The sequence below is a fragment of the Taudactylus pleione genome, unplaced genomic scaffold, assembly GCF_031769625.1.
Source record: "Taudactylus pleione unplaced genomic scaffold, aTauple2 ptg000244l, whole genome shotgun sequence".
In the NCBI taxonomy this organism is placed as follows: Eukaryota; Metazoa; Chordata; class Amphibia; order Anura; family Myobatrachidae; genus Taudactylus; species Taudactylus pleione.
Window position 1 is genome coordinate 3,094,138 of NW_028284646.1, and position 22,196 is coordinate 3,116,333.

Consider the following 22,196-nt stretch of genomic DNA (forward strand, 5'->3'; position numbering starts at 1 on the left):
CTGTTAGATGAGCATTCTTTTACTTAAGAAAGTATTTATTCCCCACCTTTTTTTTTTACATTTTACACATTGTTGTGTTTTAATAAGCAATGCAAAGCACATCTTTGAAGAATTTTTTTTTGTCAGACAGGATGCTACTGTGCAAGTGTGACCGGAAGAGAGGCAATGTCTGCTTAATAAATGTAACCTAATTGCCCCTACACACTACACAATATCTTTAAAGATTTGGCTGATTCAGACACATCGGAACAACCAATCGTTAAAAATGTGTAGTGTGTATGCACTACATTGTGTAGTGCTCGCTCCCGTGGGGTAGTCAGCATCGTCGCCTGCATGCAGCATGTAAGATCAGATGATACGGCTGACTATCCCATGCAGCGCTATGCGGGGGTGTCAGGCACCAGATCGCCCAGTGTGTACGGGCCGCCCGATATGTCGGCGACATCGCTGGGTACAAACTTCATTTAGTGCGTACCCAGCTTAAGAGTCATCAGTAATGAGAGAATGGCAATTTTCATTAGGATGATCATTGCAATGTCCCCTCAATATTTAGGACTTACACAGGAGATAGCTGTAGTGTTACAAAGGGAATCGGTATGAAATACCGCCGTCCCTCTGGCCGGCAGTTTGAATCCCGGCCGCGGCAGGCCGACAGAAGCAGAGATCCCGGCAGCGGAAGCCCGACAGCGCTGGAAACGCCGATCGTCCGCAGGCAAGTAAAAACTAACCTAACCCTCCATAGGGGTGCCTAACCTCCCCCCCAAGTGCCTAACCCTAATCCCCCCCTTCCCCGCTGCCTAAACCTAAGTCCCCCGGGGGGTGCCTAACCCTAAGTCCACCTTGGGGGTGCCTAACCCTCCCTCCCCCTAGCTTAACCCTAACCCTCCCGGGGGGGTGCCTAACTCTAAGTCCCCCCCGGGTTCCCTAAACCTAACCCTCCCCCCCCCCCCCCCTCCCCGCAGCTGTCCGCTCGCAGCGCCCAGCATTCCTTCGATCGGGATGCCGGGCGCCTGTCTCCCGGTGTCGGGATAATGAAGGGCGTCTAGATATAGATGCCTGTCATTTAACCCCTGCCGGGATAAAGCAGTCGGGAAGCCGGCTGTCGGGATTAAGACAGCCGGTTTCCCGATTGCATCCCGTTACAAAGAATAGGGTACTACCCTACAGAATGATTTTCGATTACATTTTTTTATTTGAATAATAATAATTTCAATATAAGAGACACTCTAGTTATGTGTTGAGCTAGAAAAGAAAGTGTAGACATGTTTTTGAAGGACGTTTATTGTAGAACTGACAGTTCGAGCACATTTCAGCAAACAGAGGAGTGACCTGATCTGTTACAGAATACACCTGATGCACATGCCGGCTGAGAATTCAATTCATTATTTTAAGCACAGATTCATTTTACCAGGAGGATACTACAGACTTATTTCACCTGAGCCCTCACATCATCACAAATTGCAGGGCCTTTTCAATCTTAAAAATCACATAATAGACAGACAAAAACAGGCATGTACAAATACAATCATTTTCTTGTTTAGCAGATGTAGCAGTCTATACATAGCAAAATAGTCAATATTATACATTGCTTTTTATACATCTGACATGGCCTCTTAATACATTAAGATACACACACTAGATGTATCAAATCACAATTTATAAGTCATATTATATTTATATATGCAATTCCATTAATGGTTCTCTGTATTTCAGCTCAGTTTCTAATGTATTTTGGTATTCAGTCTGGGCAATGCTATTTACAGAAGTTATATAGACCTCACAGTTTATAGGCGAATAATGAAAAGCTACAGTCCTCACATGCCCAAGAATTTATTCTATCCCAGCACATACAGACCAAGAAAAAACTAAATCAGAGGCTATAGTCAAGGAGACCTAGAGGTAGATTTACGAATGGCTGGTTTTCGAAAATCAATGATCATCGAAGTGGTGTTTCTAAGTCACACATTTAATACTTAAAAAAAAAATCAAAAATTTACTTCGTAAATGTGTGATTTAGCCCCATAAACACAACATGAATGTTGATAGATTTTAAAAACGACCTTTAGTAAGTAAACCAAACTCTAAACTGGGCAGGTAAGTAGCACTCAAGGGCTGGAGCTTGTCATCAGGCCAAGTAAACTGAATTGATAACTGCCCCTTATTCATAATACTGGTAGTAGTTTTGAAATAAAAAATATTCATTTCTAAAACATGCACCAGAAACTCAGGCTTACTGCATAAAGCACAAGCCACGGAAATTAGATACAATTCGGCTTTCTGCCCTCATAATATATTTAGTATTCTACTGAAAGTCGAGATTACGAACACAGCAGTACACAACAAACCATTAAACAAGAAGCATTTTTGTGCCATCTGCTTTTTTTAATCATTATTATACAAGAGGATTGCCACAGACATGTCAAACAAGTTCTCAAAGAAATGTTACCGAAGAGAATAAAAAGGTTTTACTTCCTTGTATGCTTCCCTGCCACATTACACTATATTGTTTGTTGTGCTGAATATAAAGGCAATGTATCCTGGTGACTTTTGTGTTGTAAAAAAATATGACTGAGCAATGTTGGTTTACATGGCACTTGGCCAGGCCTTTTGCATAGTAGCAACTGGAAGGTGTGTGATCATTACACATTAATCACAACAACAACAAAAAAATCAAACTATATACTACAGAGCAGTGGTTCTCAAACCTGTTCTCAGTAACAAGGCATTATTTGTGGGTCGCCTCATAGGCAAAACAATTAGCACTCTCAAAATTCTGATAACATGTAGATGGCAAAACAAGAGCACCAGATCACTTCATTCATAAATGGATACAGAAGTGTTAAACAAATCATAATAAAAGTGTGGGAAATTCATGGCTAAACATCTAGGGAGGTTTTCGCAGACACCAAAGGGGCATCAAAAATGTCCTCTGGAGATCTATCAGAGCCCCGAGTGAGATACCCAGTGATGGTCATGCTTTTGAAAGATAAATACCTTAATCCAGAGGGGAGATTTTATTTTATTATTAAAAATTCTACATCAGCAATGCACTTCTCTCCACGTTGTACTTTCTTTCTATATGAGCCTGTGTGGAGATCCACACAATATGAACAAGGACCTGAGGAGAAGTTTAAGAATTATAATTCCACAAAAGAGATCAACATTAACTGACACCCAATTTAAAAAAAATAATAATAATAATTAAAAAAAAAAAAAAAACACAAATGCCAGAAAATTAGGTGTGTGAAATGTTTCTAAAACCAGCCCTTGAGGAGTTAAAGAAACATGTAACGGTGTTCCCTTCCAAAGCCAAGTTTTACTATCATCTGGAAAAGGAAAAACAGAGGCTACGAAAGATGAGAGAAATATAACTGGAGGCTTTGTGGAAATGGTTCCATTGCAATATGAATGCCTAGTTCCTGCTAGGTTAAAAACCAATGTTCGTTTTGCCCAATGTTTTACTTTACAAACATTGGGAATATTGCACATAACTCTAATAGCATATTATATATATTTATTTTAAATGCCTAAAATTACTAATTAAGTTTATACAATCAATCTCTCTCGATATATATTATATATTTTCACCTATAATTTAGATTTTAATTTGGACTCTACGCGATGGATACATAATCCTGTCTTGCTTTTCTAAATAACATACATTTCAAGGTAGCAATCCAGCTTCCTTTGCAGCACTGCTAGTGAAACCTCACCTTCTCAGTAAGCAACTGGGCTAACATAAAAAAAAAAAAAACACAAACATTGATTTATTCCAAAATAGCTGAACGTTTATTCCAAAATAGCTGAAACTGGGGGACTTTTATGCTTATTTTTTTTTTACCTGTGACCAGCAGATGGGTGGAGACCATATACTTGTGACCACATCTTTACCAACATATTCGCCAACAAATGTATTATTTTCCAGGCATGGTGTCTGAAAAATGTTGAAAAATGGGCTGTATTACAGTGGGAGGATGATCACAACCGAAAGGGAGAGTGCATTGGTCATCTACTGTCTGCTTCCTAAAGAAAGTCATGGCATTTTGAAAGATACTAAGTTTGCTAGGATTCATGTTGGATGATTATGTGAAAAAATAATGCACAAAAGAAATTGTCAAAGGAAACATATCTTGCAAAATACACAAATGTTTAAAAACAAGATTTCAAGTCTAGAAAATCAAGTCTATCCCTACATGCCCCAAAAGAAAAAAAGTGAAAAAAACCCACTGTTTTCAGCAGAAGTCACATATAAATCTATGCAGTATGCTCCAATGCTGTGTCTATCAGTATAAACCATGCAAGCATGAAGACCTTCAAACTTAAAGCGGTTTCTCGGATACAGCAGTGAAACTCTTCACACGAGCAAAGAACAGTGGTGTGTACATTTTATCAATGTCAAATGCTGTGACCGCGGTCTCTCCAGTTGATCTGCAAGAGAAACAATGTCAGATAACATGTCAGATAACATGCATATAAGAAGTTACATTAAATTAAATTGTAGGTTGGATGACTAATCAAGGTCTGTAATGTGGTGCTGACACCAGACGGTAAAATATTAAGATGTTTTTACTCCAAACACTATGCACTGTAACAATATGTTTCAATATCATATGATCCAGGAATGATACATTATTGTGTTTAACATTATTATGCAAGCAGTGGAGAATGGTTATGGCATTGTGTCAAATGGGCCTTGTTCTAATGGCATATAGTAAATATGTTGACATTCAGAATGTCAACATTACTTATTTAGGGATAGCGCTATCACAGTAAAAAATATTACAGATGTATCCACAAACATCTATCCTCCCTGCGCTACAAGTCACGTTGCAACACGCGTGAACGCCCTATGACTCTGTAGCGCAGTGTGTCTTTGCGTGCTACTTTTTACCTTCCAGTGAGTTTTATTCCCACAGCGATGTGAACAGGACGCAGAAGCAGCTTCTGCTGCTTAAAATGATATGCAGCATGTGTGCAACTGCTGGTTTATCTGCATGCGAAACGCTACATTACAGTGTTAGCAGTTGATTGTTTGAAATGCTGTTATTGGCAATAAGGAAAGTACTGGAAATTCTTAAAAGGTGTCAAATGGCTGTTTTACATTTGTTAATGGTGGAAAACTGATGGCCAGACATGTGCTTTTCATCAAATTAAAGTCTAGATTTTTGGGGTACAGAAAAATGTCAGTAAATTTATTTTTCAGTGTTTTAATTTAAACCCCTCCAAATGCATTACCATTCACTGGGAGTGGTGCACCAGAGGTTCTGAACTGAGGGCCCGATTCAGCATGGATCACTAATCTGCTTATACACATGCACTGCAGTTGCCAATATCAGCGGTGCTATTTAAATTTGTGCATTCACATTGCGTACGCAGCCTGACATAAGGACGCCCACTTCCCTTTACTAACATCCGTATACTGGGGCAACATAGAGAAACAATCGATAACATCGGACCCAGGCGCACAGTTAAGGAAGCCCAGTCCTCATTCAGAAATTGCTAACTTCTGCGCACTCTATGAGACCTCAGGTGGTATCTGGTGTTGCAGTGGCTAATTTATGCACGCCCATGCAACGGCATTGAAACACACTGATTCGCCTGCGTTCGCCCGACCACCCCCGTCACCAGCCCACAAAAACGGCACTTCCTGTCAATCACTCGGTTATGTGTCTGCGTACGCAGTTCTGACTGGAACATCTGGCTCTCGCACACGCGCTGCGATGCATACGCATGCACAGTGCAAATTAATAGACCGATTGCGTGTGTATTAGGAACTGTGTTCCAGGCCCCAGAGTCCTGACATTTTTACCTTAAAAAGGAGATTTATGGTAAAACTTACCCTTGTTAACTCTCTTTCTTCGAAGTCCATAGGGTCCACAGGGAGACAATGGGTGTAGGTGGTACTTGGAGGATCGGACACCAACAGCAAAGCTTTTTTCAATCCGAGGATGCTCTAGTCCTTCCCCCTATGCCCCGCCTGAAGGCAACTCAGTTTTGTTAACAAGACCAATGCAGTCGAAGGATAGGAGAGAAGGAAGACTGGTACACTGACGAATCACACGCACACAAAGAAGGAAACTAGTGACCAAGAGAAGAAACCCATAGAAGCCAGGTGCGTCAGGGCGGGTGCCCTGTGGACTTCGAAGAAAGTTAAGAAGGGTAAGTTTTACCATAACTCTCCTTTTCTTCTTCAGGGTCCATAGGGCTCCACAGAGAGACAATGGGAATGTCCCAAAGCATTTCAAGAGCGGGGACGCTCCTGAGCTGAGAGGAGAACCCGGCGCCCGAAGGAAGAATTCTGAGAGGCAAATGTATCAAAGGCATAGAACCTAAGAAAGGTGTGGACAGAAGAGCACATGGCGGCTTTGCATAGTAGTTCAGCAGACGCTCCATGGCGGGCTGCCCATGAGGTACCCACAGTGTGGCCGACACAGGAAGGCCAGTCTGCGTGTAAGCCTGTGAGATAGTTATGCGAAGCCATCTGGCCAGAGCCCGTTAGTGAGCTGGCCATCCCTTCTTGTGGAATCCATATAGGACAAAGAGGGAGTCCGATTTCCTGATCGAACTAGTATGGTCCCCGTAGATCTTCAGAGCATGAACCACATCCAAAGAGGTCTCATCTGCTGAGAGGTCTGCTGATTGAAAGGCCGGAAACCACAATTTCCTCATTAAGGTGGAAACGAGACCACCTTGGGAAGGAAGCCAGGGTGCGTTTGAAGAACAGCCCTATCCGGATGATAGATCAGAAATGGGGAGCGACAGGAGAGCGTCCCTAAATATGATACCCTACGGGCAGATGCCATAGCTGGAGGGAAAAATAAAAAGTCTTCGCAGTGAGCCATTTGCAGTCTACTGAATCCAGGGGTTCAAATGGAGGTTCCTGAAGTGCGTGGAGAACAATTGACAAATCCCACGAAGCCACAGGATGGACAAAGGGAGACCAGGTTGTATACGGAGACCACCTTGTGGACAGAGCAGAGAGGGTAGGCGGAGTCAGAGATCCAATCCAGCTTGAAGAAAGGCAAGGATTCTAGAAACCCTAAAAACCTGAGGGTCATAGTTTCTAGTAGCACACCACTGGAAATATGTATGCCACACCCGGTGATAAATCCTGGCATAGGCCGGTTTACGTGCTCTGAGCATGGTCTGGACACAGAGCTAGAAAACCCTTTAGACCTTAGGAGGGATGTCTCAACAGGTCTGGTCATAGAGAAGGTTGGAGGGGAGTGTCTATGGAGAGACTTTTAAGATCGGAGTACCAATGGTGTCTGGGCAAAGCTACAAACAGGACCGTGCCCCCTTCCTGCTTGAACTTCCAAAGAACTCGAGACAGAAGGGAGACTAGAGGAAAGAGGTATGCCAAATGGAAGGTCCACTTCACAGATAATGCATCCACGAAGGCAGTGTCGGGGTCCCTCGTCCTGGCCCCGTACACTGGAAGCTTGTGGTTGTGTCGTGAGGCCATGAGGTCCACGTCTGGCAGACCCCATTTGTCCACCAGGAGCTGAAGGACTTCTAGATTGAGAGACCACTCCCCTGCATGCACATCGTGACGGTTGAGGAAATCCGCCTCCCAGTTGAGAATCCCCGCACACTTTTTGCAGGTAAATAACTTTTGAGATGCTTTTGATCTGCCAGTCATGCTACATACAGACCCCACACAAACATAAAAGTGTAGTGAAATAGGTCAGAAGAAAAAGAAACTGGGATACAGAGAGGCAGGAGAGAGCCACACCAGCCCTAATAGCGCTCCTAGCAGTGCCAGAAAACGCTAGGCATAGAAGGAATAACCACTGATAAATAGTTACTAAGCTGCCTTAATGCTCTCCTGACTAGCCTAAACCCCACTGTCTACTTACAGACTAAGATTAGGCTGCCAGTTTTGTGCAGCAGCTGCTATAATGCGCAGCAGACGCTGATTCTCCTGGAATGGCTGCTAACACACTTTCAGGGGAGCACTGGGGCTGCTGGGAGGAAGGAGCAGGGCTCCGGAGCTAAGCTCCGCCCCCATGCTAGGCACCTTATTTTAAATATATATGTGCTTTTTAGAAGAATGGCTGACACAGCCTTTACACTTGCCTGGCTGCCCCGCTAATTGAGGCAGCTTGCTGCTGTTAAATACTGCCTGCCGCTAGTCGGGAGCGAGGTAAAACTTACGGAGCTGCCGGTGACTGCTGGGGGTCCGCTATGCACGCTGCAAGCAATGGCATGCGGCACCCCCTATATGGAGACGGAGGTCCCTGAAGTTGGGGACACAGGCGAAGTGCATGCACTTGCGAGCGGGTCTCCCACCGTGCAGACAGGCAGTGCAGTGCAACTACTGCCTGTCTGTCCTCAATGCTTTTATTCTTTCAATATTCTAAACCCTAAGGAGGAGTGTAAAACACATCCAGCTCCCATTGGGCACAAACAGCCTGGGCTTGTAGGGGGGTAAAGAGAGGGGGAGAAGCAAGTCACACTTCAAAAGATTTAAAATGCCAGCTCCACTTAGCACCGTCTATACCCCACTGTCTTGAAGCCTCCAGTGTCCCCTAGTGGATGAAGGAGAAACACCAGCTATGATCACAGGTGCATCAAGAAAAGGATTAGAGTGCAGAACCTAATTGGTGTGGTTCCTGTTCCCAGCGACACTGTAATGTGCCCCAGAAGTGACGTGTGTCTGGATATAGGTGGAACGCAAACACCATGACTTCCGGTTACGTGGAACGTATACCAGAAGTATGGGCTCACGCTGCTGGCTTCGCCTGCTTCTATGGAGTTTACAGCCCTGTCGGGTACTGGTAAGCGGACCCTGATGCCTCATGTATGCTGTGGTCATTGAAATGTAAGGTACAGGGGGAGTTTTTTGGCTGTATAAAGTAGTTTCTTCATTATGTATATCACTTCTGGTTTCCGGAGGGAGCCATTGGGAGGAGCTAGTTTTATTGGATAATTGATGGTGGTATATCAGGGGACTCTGTGGGTGTTAGAATTGTGTGTCTATTCTGTTCCATTCACTGGTGGTGTCTTGAGAAAGGCCGCGTTTTTGCAGTCGAAAGGTCGACTATTGCACCAATGGTGTAAAACTAATAGAGTAAGTCTGTTTGTGCATTATGATGAAAAGCCATGGCGAGTGAATCCCGCTTATTGCAATTATCTAATATGGATTTGGCGTCTACTGTGAACCAATGGATTGTCACCCCCGGCAAAGCTTGAGTGTTTTACGTGTGTGTGTTTGTGTGTATCCAAATAGGGAGGGCACTCACCATTGCAGAAATAGAAAAGTAATTTGTCACATACCACCAATATCATAGAATAGGCTAAATCTGATATTTCGGTCCCATGTGGGACCTTTGTCGAAGTAGAGAAAGTGCCACACAGTGTTCAAGCCATCAGATAAGGTGAGAGAGACCAACCAGAGTGCAACAAAAAACATGGAAGACAGGACGCAGTTAGTAAGTCACTAGGGAAGACACTGAACGATCCATGGTGTAAAAATGACACAGTACAGCGACCCCTGAGATATGAGTCAGTATAAAAACAAAAGACAAACCTAATCATCCAAGCCCATACACATCATACATACACTTATATGTAGACGTACACAAAAACACATCTAATATATGTATGGATGTAAGTTATAAGTTACTTGCTCACATAAATGTGAACTACTGAATCCCAGGGTGGTGCGCTGCAGGAATAGCCTGAAGAAATCTGTAGCATCGCAATGACTAGGTGCTATGGAGCTGCAATACTAAATCACTGCGCCAACTGTGCAGTCTGCAAAGAAAAGACACTACCTGTTGTGTTGTGTCACTGCAATAATGCATTAGGCTACTGCCCATGCTGGCGCCTGAGCTGCTCCTAGAGTACTAGAATATGGAGGCCGTCCCACTTGTAGGAGCTTGCCTGCATATAGAGGTAGACAAACCTCCTATATGGTTTCAGGCATGGCCGGTCCATAGGGAGCGTTTGGAGACCCCTCCAGTCCATCCGAGCAGAGGTGCGGGAGTTGCCGTGTCGCCGCTAAGCCCCGCCCCGGGCATTCTGAGGCCGAGCTAGCGCTGTAGCAAAGCTCTATACCGAGAGTAACTAGAGGAAGTGCTGCTTCAACACGTGGGAGCGGTATTTACATGACACACTGCCCCCTGTAATGTTAAGCTGGCCGCTTATAGCCGCGTGTGGCCTCTGCTACAGAAGGCTACATGTAAGCGCCGCAATGGCCGCGCGCGCAGCCCAACCGCTGGCTACTGCAAGTCCGGGGTGCGCACTATTTGGGCTGGTGGCAAACGCATCTTAAAGGCAAAAAGCCATCCCCCTTGCTAATCAGGGGGAATGGCATACTTACCGTTGCTCGGCATGCCGGTGCGCAGTTGCCACCGTACACAGTCATCGTACACAGCGTACGATGACATGGTGGCCAGGGATACCCGACACTAGCTTTAGGAAGCTGTGGTGGTCTCTCTGGAGGCTCCCATGGGGCAGGCAGACTGCCGCAGCTTCCAGTCTGCCTGTTGAAGACTTGATAGAAGATCAAAGCAAAATAAAATAAAAGCAAAAATGGCTTGAGACAACCCTAATGCTTCAGGCCCAGTTGGGGAATTTATCTAAACTGAGATCGGACGGGGTATAGAGGGGGAGGAGCCAACTACACTTCTAACCCATTGCATGTACTCCAGTATCCACTAGTGGATGAAGGAGAAAAATAACCACCTTTATTCTGAAAGTCAACTGGATATTTTAGGGTGTTTAATGGCTTTGTATATTCATAGTAAGGGCAATGGACATGCATCTATTTTAAACAAACATACACCTAAATTAAGTTTCTAGAACTTACTTGTAAGTAATATGACAAGAGTGATGAATCCAAACCAGTTTAGTGAATTTGTGGCGCCCACTTGAGCATAGCTGAAGCCCCACATGAAAGCTGTGGTCAGTTTCCTGCACCGGGGAGCGACGGAAATAACGATACCTTTGGTACTCTGTTGATTTCTGCGTAGCAAACAGAACATGGAAGACTACAGAAACCATATGTTAGGAAAATTTTTTACAATCCTTAGGTAGGTCTTTGTATGACTGATCCTAAAAACCAAAACACTTGTAAAAGTGAAAATATGAGCACAGAAATGGGCAGTGGCTGGCATTCAGGTGTAGGACAAAAGAAATGGTCTAGTAAATATTTTTAAAAAGTAGAAGAAATGTGAGCAAGAATGTAATTACGTGTAAGAAAGGGGTACATTGGGGGGCTTATTTTGTTATTTAGCACCTTTCTTTGTTTTATTGCTAATCAAGGGCCTCTGTACCTCATCGCTATTTCCTAGCAAATAGCCAATGCAAGGGAAAACACATCAGGGTAAAACATACCTCATCCTTCTTGTTGGTTATTACTGCAAAAACTTTGGTTTGGTTATCAGTATCTTGAGAGAGACGATAATGGCCAAGCAACATTGCATCAGTTCTATGGAATATAAAGCACAAGCAACGGTAATGCAGATATGCAGGGCCATGAAATGCAAGCTTATACTGGTAGACACACAGAGGTTTAGGAATGCACACTTCTAAACTAAAGGAAAACAAAAATCAGATCTTGCCATGATTAACTGCAAAGAAAAGACAGTCTGCCTGTCAAACATGTCATATGTTTCCTAACAGGTTTTTAACATTTTTATTGTAGCGTGCTGTAACCTTCTCTCTGAAAATCCCTCACAGCTACTTCCACCTGCAGATTCCTTATTTCTCTATTGCTTAAACACAAGACTGTCCACCATCTGGCAGGAGTATTTAATACTTTACTGCATGAGGTGCACTCAGCAATAACAGCAGGACCAGCATCTCCTTGTTTTAAGTCACAACATGAGCAGAGCTGGTCACATAAATGGGATAGCATGAGTAGGTTTATATGCTTAGAACATTTCCAGGAGCACACCCAGGTCAAAGTGCATAAAACTGTGATGCCTCTAGTGTTGGGTGTTTGCAGATCCACTTAATGATGTAACCTGCAAAAACTTCAGTTTTGCCTGCAAACCACTTAGCATCACAACCTTCATTCATTTCAACTTTTCATATAATCTCTTATAACACACCTTGGTTAACAAAATGAGTCATGAGTTGAAGGGACAATGGAAATGTCCATTATTGAAATGTTTTTATGAAATTGAACAAAAGTAAACTTTTCCATAAAAGTACAACTGAAAGATACAAAATAGGCTGGTGGGTGTCTGCATACACTATGTGATCGCTCTCTAAGAAATACTGGGCGTGCTAATGCATTGCTGTGCGATTGTACTGTCTACGCAATTTGCATACACATTGTGCGAGCGGCACTGAATCAGCTCCTCAATTTATACTCAACATCCTCAATAGTCCCATTTGCGAAGTTAGTGTACGCATCCCTTCACTTCCTCAAGTGGATGAGTATATTTGCAAAATAGTGAGTGACACAAAACAGCATTTTCATTCTGCTCTTGCACATCCATAAATTAGCCAGCTAGCAGCCATTGAAGTGTTTTTATGGAGGGGAGAAGTGAATGTGTATCTTTACTGTAGTGACTTGTTGAGCACTGTATTCATGTTATCTTCACTGTGCCAGACAATCACTGGGACCAAATGTAGCCACATTCGCCATGTTGGTCGTGAACAGGAGGCTACAGATTTTACTGGGAAAGGTTCTCGAACAAGGAAGCCACAGTCCCACAGCACACAAGAACCTGAGGGAAAAGGGGGAGGAGACTAAAACAACCACCAAAGAATATGAGGAGTCCGGAGAGAGAGAGGGGGGGGGGGGCTGAGAGGGGATAGAGCAAAGGACCCCACTTGGGGAGATGCCCATAGAGGAGGGGAAGGGGAAAAAAAAAAAAAAAAAAAGAGGAGGAATCTCCACAGAGGAAATGACAACCTTGGTGTGTCCAGGAGAACAGAAAGTGAGAACGAGGGAGCTCTGGCGAGCCAAAGGAGAGATGAGAAACAGCAGTGGCGCTGTATGTTAAAAGTGGAACAACAAACACTGGGATGCATTCTAATCTGAAGGACTGGACTAAGAAGAGCACTATTGGCAGAAGCTGTATGAACAGCAGGTGGAGCAGCCATCACAGGAGAGAATCAGTCAGGAGACAGATAAGGCAGCACAGATAAGTACACTGATCAAACTGGTTTTATATGTAATGTTTGTCGACCTTTGCATTGTAGATCTATTGACTGCCATCCAAGTGTCTAGGTAGACACCAAATGGTCGACAGGCAAAAAGCTCGACACACAAAAGTTCGACGTGGGTGAATATCGACATGTACAAACTGTCAACATTGTCAAAAGGTCGACATTGGAATGGTCGACTCATTATTTCTGTTTCTTTGTAAGGGACTTACGGGAGGGTTAGGTTCTAGATGGGTCGGTTAGGGTTAGGCACTCAGAGGGACTGTTAATGTTAAGCACTTACTGGAAGACTAGTGTTAGGCACTTGCCCCAACAATTACAGTTAGGCACCAAGGGGAGGATTAGGGTGAAGATCAGGGTTAGAAAGAATAATAATAAAATGTCAACCATTGTTTGTGTCTACCATTTGTACAGGCCGTCCTTTTTCTGTGCATGTCTACCATTTGTTGTCGATCTTTTGACTGTCTATCTAAATAGTGTAGATCTTTTAATCCACACCCATATTGTTGTACTGATCTATTGCCATTAGGGAAAATATTTAGTGCTAGGGAGAGAGAGTTAGGTTGGCTGAAATGCGAGATGGCTACACATCATTAAGTGGGACTATACTCAGTGGTTTGCTGGATGTTAAGGATGTTTGTGCAACTAAAAGAAACCCAAAGCAAGTGAATAAGTTGTAGCCATTACAAGTACAAACTATGGGCCTGAATCAGAGACTGACGCAAATTGACGATTCTTTACAACTGCTTATGCGTATAAGTCACACTGAGAATGTGTCACGATGGCCCTGTGACAGTAGACGGAGAGGAATTATTCACAAAAGTGATTAACAGGCAGGGACAGTTTGATTGGCAACAGGGCTACTCAAACACGGATGTATTGGGACCGTTTGAGAGGCGTTTCAGCCTGCGACTGCAATCTTACACACAGTTGCAAAGGCTCCAGCATCTTAGTTCAGAGTTTCTGAGTAACTAGAATCTTCCTCAGAACTTCAATGATCAACCGATGGTGGAGTCTTTGATTGCAAGGTGCAAATCTGAGACGCAGCAGTTACCTGGATCAGTTCTGGAAAATCCAAGTCTCCAATTACAGGAATTAAAAGGTCAAAAGAGCTCCAACGAGAGTATGTGCAAACTGCATTAGTATTAGTCTGTGAAGATGTGGGCTACATGCATAGCGAGTATTGCTCTTCATATTGTTTACTTACAGTAACTAGACTAAGGTTCCTCATAGTAGGCTTCAGAGTTGCCAGTTGGTTCAGACTTAAGAGATTGTGGCGCAGATGTATGAAGCTGTGGAAAGTGATAAAGTGCAGAGTGATAAATGACCAACCAATCTGCTCCCACCTGTCATTTTTCAAACACAGCCTGTAACATGACAGTTGTGAGCTGATTGGTTGGTCGTTTATCACTCTGCACTTTATCACTTTCCAGAGCTTCATACATCTGCCTCTATGTGTGTAATTTGTTGTTCATTGGCTACTATATATTGCATTACCTGCTGAAACATTTACTTGTTCCCATTTCATTCCAAGACTCTTGAGCCTGATTTAGAGGTGAACGCTAATGCAGCCACAGCTGTATCTGTTGCTGCAGCGCGACTGCATCCTTATGCTAATGTCTCAGCCGATGGTATTCGTACAGAAGTTCCCGCCGGCTGCGATGCTAATCCACCGTTGTGCATATTACGAAGCACCATCAAACTTGCCCCAGCCCTATGAAGATGTAGAATCTCCGTATGAACATAGCCGCCGGAATCAGTGCAACTGCGGCAAAAGACGCAGTCGTTGAGCGCAATACGTCCGCGCCTGGCTAGCCATTTAGAAAATGCCCTCTGAAATTGCCTCTCTCTGCGTCCAAATTCGTTCTGTAGCTCTTGGCGGTAACCATCGGGATGCATGTGCAGTGCGACACGGTCATGTGCGTATGCTGAAAACATCGGTCGCTAGCAAGCGGAGGCACTGAAATACGTTAAGAAGGTGAGAACAAAACAGATATATACACCGTTTCTCAGAAGACCCTGATAAAGAGGTAATAAACAAAGGAGGAGGGGGAGGTGCTGAGCTTTCTGGAACAAATGTGCTAGAAGGTTCCCAAAGCATGCAGAGTAAACTATAATGCATAGTTTTTGGCACTGAAAGGATTAAGGACCTCATTCAGAGTCGGTCGTAAGCGGCCGCTCGGTCGTACGCATCCCATGTTTCCAAACCACGCATGCGTACGGTTAGTTGTGCGCATGTGCGTACGAGACCTTGCGATCCAAAATGCTGTCGATCATACGGCTTACGTGCAGGAAGTGGCTTCCGAGAGTTGATTGACATGAAAGGTCGTTTGTGGGTGGTGACGGGGGTGGTGGTCTGAAAACGCAGGCGTTCCTCACCGTTTTCAGGGCGTTTTAGGGACGTACATAAATTACCTGCTACGACCGACATAGAAGGCCGGAAGTAGTAAAACGTCACTCTGCGAGCAGGTTAGAGGCCTGGCTGATCGTACAGCTTAAGGTTGGGTACGTGCTCTCTCCAGCCCCAGAGTACAATCGATACTATCAAATGTTACTGATGTTCGGAGTGATGTTTCTATTTTGAGCCACACAATGCAAGCAGCTAATAATCGTTTGTTGTAGCTAATAACACTGCTAATTGGCATGTAATTGATTCAGCTGCGTTTGCATTAGCGAATAATAAGAATAAATATATTTCAGGGGGATGGCTTATTCTATGCATTTTTTTTTTCATTTTTGGAGTAATTTGCACACAACACAGGCGGCCACAACCATCAGAAGAAAATTAACATACAGCGACTGACAACGATTGACTCGATCGCTAGCTGCTATCACTCGTTAACTAGAGGAGGTGCATTGTTCACGTATGGGCGTCACTTTGGTTATGACCGACCGGCCATGCGATCGCTTCCTTTTTCAGTTTTGCGGTCGTTAGGCGTACGACTGAGCGGCCGCTTACGACAGACTCTGAATGAGGTCCTAAGAGTGTTACTAAAATTGAAGATATATATGGAAAGTAAACAGAACATTTCCAAGAACGCACACTTGCTATTTCAGTATGCCTATATGTAAAGAACGGATGAAATTGTAGACTAACAGGATTAGTGCAGCGGTTCCCAAACTGTGTGCCTTGGCTCCATGGGGTGCCGCAGCGCCACTTATAGGAGTGCAGAGTGGTCCGTTCCCAAGTTTTGAGTCGGCTATTTTGAAGACTGGCGCAGAGCACTGCCAGTAGCTGTACATCCCAGCTCCATCCTCCACTCCCCCCTGCACAGGTTCCTTCAGATGAGTCCTGACTCCTAGCTTGCCCTGCTGAAGGCACAGGTAAGTAGTGTCGCCAATGCAACTCCCTTTCCCTGTTCACATCGGCACCATTGAAAACAATCAAAGCCCACTCCTCTCCCTGGGCTCTCTCTGGCACAACTATCACTGGATTGTTACATAAATGGGACCCTATTCCCAGGCACATCTTTGAAAATCCTTTGTAGAAATGTTTTGCTTTTTCTTTCCACAATATGAAAACCCCACATTTTCCTGTACACTGATATGGTGGTGGAGGAAATATCCAATTCCAAAAGAGCAGGGGCAATGCTGGATTTCTAGAGGGGGTTTTCAAATGATTGATATTAGAGCAAGTGTAATAATTAGCACTATAGTCTCCCTCATATAAAGGGCAGAGTATGTAATACAAACAGATACAAACAGGGCAGCATAGCCAGTCTGAGCTGAATGCTTTTTTTCCCCCCCAGATGTGGGCACCATTTCACAACTAAGTCCCCAGCTCTGCTCAAGTCTGGCGGATATATTTACTAAAGTGAGAGTTTTTAGAAGTGGAGATGTTGCCCGTAGCAATCAGATTCTACTTAACTTGCACCTTCTAGAAAATAGCTAGAATCTGACTGGTTGGTATGGACAACATCTCCACTTCTAAAAACGCTCACTTTAGTAAATTTGCCCCCAGGAATCTTGAGGAGTGGAGACACAAAAAACAAACAAAAAAAAAAAAAAAAAAAATAGGAAGCACCAAGAGTATGTGCTGATTAATTTACTATGTATATCTGTGTGCCAAAGAAGAATGTGGTGTGGAAAAAGCTGTGGCCGCTGCATCGTAGCAATTCGCATGTTGATTGAGAGACTACTGCAGAGTACACACTAGACGATGTGTTTACCCGGCCAACGTACAATGCGATGAACAACATATTGTGTGGTCGAATTACACAGCGCAAGCTGGTGAACAAATGCACAATATGTTGTTTACCAGCTGCCTCCACAAGCATGGGGTCTTTCATCAAACTGACAGTTTGAGCAGCATGTAGGTTTGATCTGTTGATACGTTGAACGACCCCGCCGGAGCGCGCATGGTCGCTCATAGTGAGTACACACTGGAAGACATGAACGATATATATGTCGGCCGATCAGCTGAATCAGGCAACATATCGTCTAGTGTGTACTCAGCTTAAGTCGCACATATATACAAGTGTCGCATATCAAATTAATCAGCACAGTCTCCTAGTGGTTCCTAGTCATATCACATTGTGACTCTGCGCATTTTTGGCACAAAAACACGCAAACAGGCACCCTGCACTAGCAGAAGCTCACAAGTCAAGCGCCCCACAAGGGGCCGTTTGACGCAACTGCAGTAAAGATGACTGAGAAACATCTATACAGCAGTTTTGGTAGGAGATGTTGCTGCCACTGTCGATGCGCAAAATATTTATGAAGCATAAAAAAAAAAAAAAAAGTATATAAAATATATACAAGCATACCTTGCATGTTTTGTCCTTAAACGAGGTACAATTGTGTGGGGCTCTTCAGGTGTGGTGAGCATAATAAGTTGGCCGTCAGGAAAAAATCTCATATACCTATAGTAAATATATTGCAAAAGGTTTGGAGGAAAGGTAACAAAACAAAACAAAACAAACAAACATACTTTTAGAGCAGTTTAATATACTAATGAAATGTGGAATTCTAAATTCACTATTCACAATTTACTGAAATTATTATTGAAGGGCCAGCAATAAAGAAAGAAGTATAAGTACCTGAAATATTCCACTTGGTGCCAGGCCCGATAAAATCCATCCAAAGACTGCTCTCCCTGGCGTATATATGTGGTCTTGCTAATGTACACACCTGTAAGAAAATCATAGCATATATATATATATATTTTTTTTTTTTTTTATTTCTTTATTACACATACACACATATATATATATATATTCGGAAATGTGAGCTTGCTGTAAGAACTTTTATTTGAATAAATACATACAAAGTGGGAGATTACATTAAGTATGCAGTTCCATTGGAGCCTCACACGTTGTGCGACTACGCACATAGACGGTAATTATGGGACACAAAACCTAGCTTGTTTTTGCCCGCACTTCTATGGTGAGAGCGCAAAACAAGCATATCACACATTATGGCTGAATTGAATCTCCCCCTTGCAGTGAATTTTGGAGAAAAAAACTTCTCAAAAAACACAATTTCTTATCTCTCTTTGGGTCTTTTATCCAACATAATGCATTTTTACAGTGTTGGCTTTTACAATAAAACTACAGAAAACAAATCCACCAATATTTGTGTTGCACAATATACCAACTGTTTTAAAAATGTATATTTAAAATATTTTGCATGATTTGTACTGTATTTTATGTATTTCTTTTTTTTTTTTTTTCAAGAAAATTTGATTGAGTTAAAAAATAATTCTATTTGCATCTATAGAGGCTACTGAACGACTGCTAAGCTTGTCTGTTGAAATGGAGATAACAGGAAGGTGGGTGGATTGTGTTAGCCGAGTACTGCACCACAATTGTTTGAGTTGCAACATTAAATGCGAAAAATACTTCCTGCTGTATATTCCAACTGTACTGCCAACAAAAGTACACACTAAAGAACTAAAATGGCAATAATCTTGTAACAGGAAAATAAATGATTATTAAGGAACACTATGCAATTAAACTTTAACAGTTCAGACTATTATCACAGAAGCAAAATGAACAAAAGGTTTAATGCCATGTCTTTAAGGGGCCTATTTATCATATCATATATTTGTGGGATAACCCCCAAAAACACCCTGAATGTATTTACAGGGGGAGGGGGGAGGGGTAGAAGGTGCAGCATATAACGGAGTTATCTTTTGCAGTCCACTGTTTACGTTAGTAAAAGCAGCATCCATAGGTTTCTATGGGGGCTGCTTCAATGCTGCATTTACCAAACTCCGGAATGCCTATGGGCTATTGACTGCATATGCACTCAATCACTTTATTTACTCTTTCGAACCCCTCTCCCGAAGTAATTTGCAAATCACTTTACTTCTTATGTCGCGTATCCAATTGCAATCAATGAAGGACTGAACTATAACAATATATTTATCGTTCAGTCGTTCATTATAATGTGCAGTGCCCACACTGTACGATATGTCGTTTAGTACAGACACCCTCCCTCATCCCGAACATGCACAACCTGGCGATATCGGCTGGTAGGCCTGCATGTTCAGACGATAAGATGTCGAAAACGACCAACAGGAGCGCACATCGCTGTTCATTTGCGACATTTTAGCGCACAATTTATGAACGATTAATGAGCGATTGAACAATAACAATGTCATTATCGTTCAATTGCTCATTTAAATCATCTAGTGGATACGCACCTTTACTGATCGCCAGGACAGGCTCCTTTCACCAGGATAGACTCTCAGTGGCTCAGTAATGATTGATGGCCGGCTATCAAAGATTCATTGTTGCTGCAAATTGCAGAGATAAGGAATCTTTAATACCGGGGACATACTGTAAAAAATAATACATATGCCCCTAAGATCTGCGAGTCGTGGATGATACTGGCATTACCAAGCCTAATCATAAAACAAGATATACCATCAAATCGGACACGTGGCCTCTCTAGAAACATCTGCCTCCATGTGGTGTAAGGTACGGGTTTCACACAGTTTCTGCCCCACACTTTCAAGCATGCCAAGCGCCAAATCTCAGGATCCCTGAAACATTAAGGGGAAAAAAAAAAGGATAAGACTGATTTACTGTATAAATAATGGAGGCTACTGTACAAGTCAGGATATTGTTATATAATTAAACAATATTAATAGCCTTTGAGCAAATCCACAGTCATATTATAATATTTAAGAATTTAGAAGCCATGTTATGCGTTTTTGAGAAAATTTGGGGTTTTAAACATCAAAGCTCATTGCACTTACTGAGAGACATATAGAGCAATAAATACACTATGGCTAGCCAAGTGAGCTAACTGACTTCAACTAGAGTAATATGATAAGCGATATGCAAAGGTGGTTTAAAATCTCATGGTTTAATTAAGAGTTAATAAAATATAGTGAAAACAATAAATGAGACTCTGCTACAAAAAGGGCCCAGTGACATAACCACATAAGAAACAATTGCTCAAGGTGAAATGGAAATGCATGACTGGAGTGCCATGAATAAAGAACTTAATTTAGTTTGTTGCGCTGGATGTTTTAGAACTTATTTTTATTTACATAGTTGTCCATTATGTTGTAAGACAACTCCTAATGGGTGAATCCTATTTGAGTCAATACAGCATCATCATTTAAGCAAGGGCACAGAAGTTGCTTGGATTCTTTAGTTAGCAAAAGCTACTTTCAGATAGATCCACCCAGGAATCTGTCTGCTTAGCCTATTGTGCCAGGACATCCAATATAAATATATTCCATCCAGCACTCGTGAACACCATTCAGTGGATTTATGTAAAAGAAAAATACAATACATAGGGTCTGATTCAGAGGTGGAAACAGTGTTGATGCCACACGCAAATCGTCAAAGTTTTCAGTCTGCATGTGTCCGAGCCGCTCTACGCATGCGTCCCTGATGGTTACCGTTGGGAGCCATAGAACGAATTTGGATGCAGAGAAGCAGTTTCAGTGAGCATTTTAGGGTGGTAAGAGGGGGATGACTAGCCAGACGTGGGTTTTTTGCCGCAGTTGCATTGACAGCGGCAGCCATGTTCAGACAGATTATATTCGCCTCCATAGTGCTGGCACAACTTTTGATGGTGCGACCAAGGGTGCGTCTTAATGCGTAAAGTGTCGGATTATCGCTGCAGCTGGTGGGAGTTCTGTACGAAGACATGAGACATGAAAAATAGCAAAGTGTGGATATTCTACTGACTAGAACCCCACTTGGGTTTACTGCATCTCAAGTCCTGTGATCAGTTCTCCTTTCTCCTCAATCACTCAGTCTCCACATGATTTGAGCATGTAAAGTGAAACAGATCCTGCACCGCTGTACGTAATAAATATAATTTTGATTGTTCTATATTTTTGGTATTAAAAAAAAGGATGAGAGTAGAAGGTTCTCAGAAGCTCTTGGTATGCACATCTCCCCAATGCTTGCCTTAATGAGAATCTTCTGATGGCTGCATGAAACTTGAGGCCAATCTCTGGACAATTCAAGAATTCTCCCAGGCCATAGCATCTACCCGGTTAGGTTTATGAAAACAGGTTACGTCTAGATTTCCACCATCGTGTTGTACTAATCTCACCTGTGACACTCCACCCCCACTCGCTGTTGAACTTTATGGATAGAAAAATTAAACCACATCCAAAAAAGAAACTGGAAGCCACAACTCAAGCAACAAGGAGACTTATGTTGCTTACCTGTTAAGTCTCTTTCTTTGACTCCAAAGGGATAACAGGGATGACACTGGGGTATAGCCTGGAGTAGAGAGTCTGGGCACCAAATAGTTAATTAAAATTACCTACAAGCCCAGGCTCCTCTCCTCTATACCCCACCCCCAGCCACTGGACCTCAGTTTAGTTTGCAAGCCCACGGCAGGAGCAAGGCAGAAGAGAAGGAAAAGGAAGATCGGCAAACATACAGAACCATACACACCATGGAAAGTACAGCCAGACCGGTCACCAAGGAAACACCCCCTGCAGACAGGTGCGTTGGGGTGGCTGCCCTGTTCCCCCTATGGAGTCGAAGAAAAAGACTTAACAGGTAAGAACATAAGTCATTTTTTCTTCTTCCTCCACTAAGGGGCACAGGGATGACACTGGGACATCCCAAAGCTTAGGCGAAACGCGT

At 43.0% G+C, this 22,196-nt stretch overlaps 1 protein-coding gene across 1 annotated transcript in view; it reads right to left on the reverse strand.

Annotated features, from left to right (window-relative positions):
• Positions 1-1,263: 1,263 nt before the first annotated feature.
• Positions 1,264-22,196, reverse strand: part of FBXO9 (F-box protein 9) — a 55,544-nt gene continuing 34,611 nt past the window's right edge. Inside the window, exons 7-12 of the mRNA XM_088479683.1 lie at positions 19,998-20,116; positions 18,168-18,258; positions 17,895-17,990; positions 11,344-11,437; positions 10,817-10,971; positions 1,264-4,428 (exon numbers count right to left, since the gene is read on the reverse strand). Of these exons, the coding sequence (XP_088335809.1) occupies positions 4,320-4,428; positions 10,817-10,971; positions 11,344-11,437; positions 17,895-17,990; positions 18,168-18,258; positions 19,998-20,116 (664 nt within the window). The 3' untranslated portion in view covers positions 1,264-4,319. The remainder of the gene's footprint in view (positions 4,429-10,816; positions 10,972-11,343; positions 11,438-17,894; positions 17,991-18,167; positions 18,259-19,997; positions 20,117-22,196) is intronic.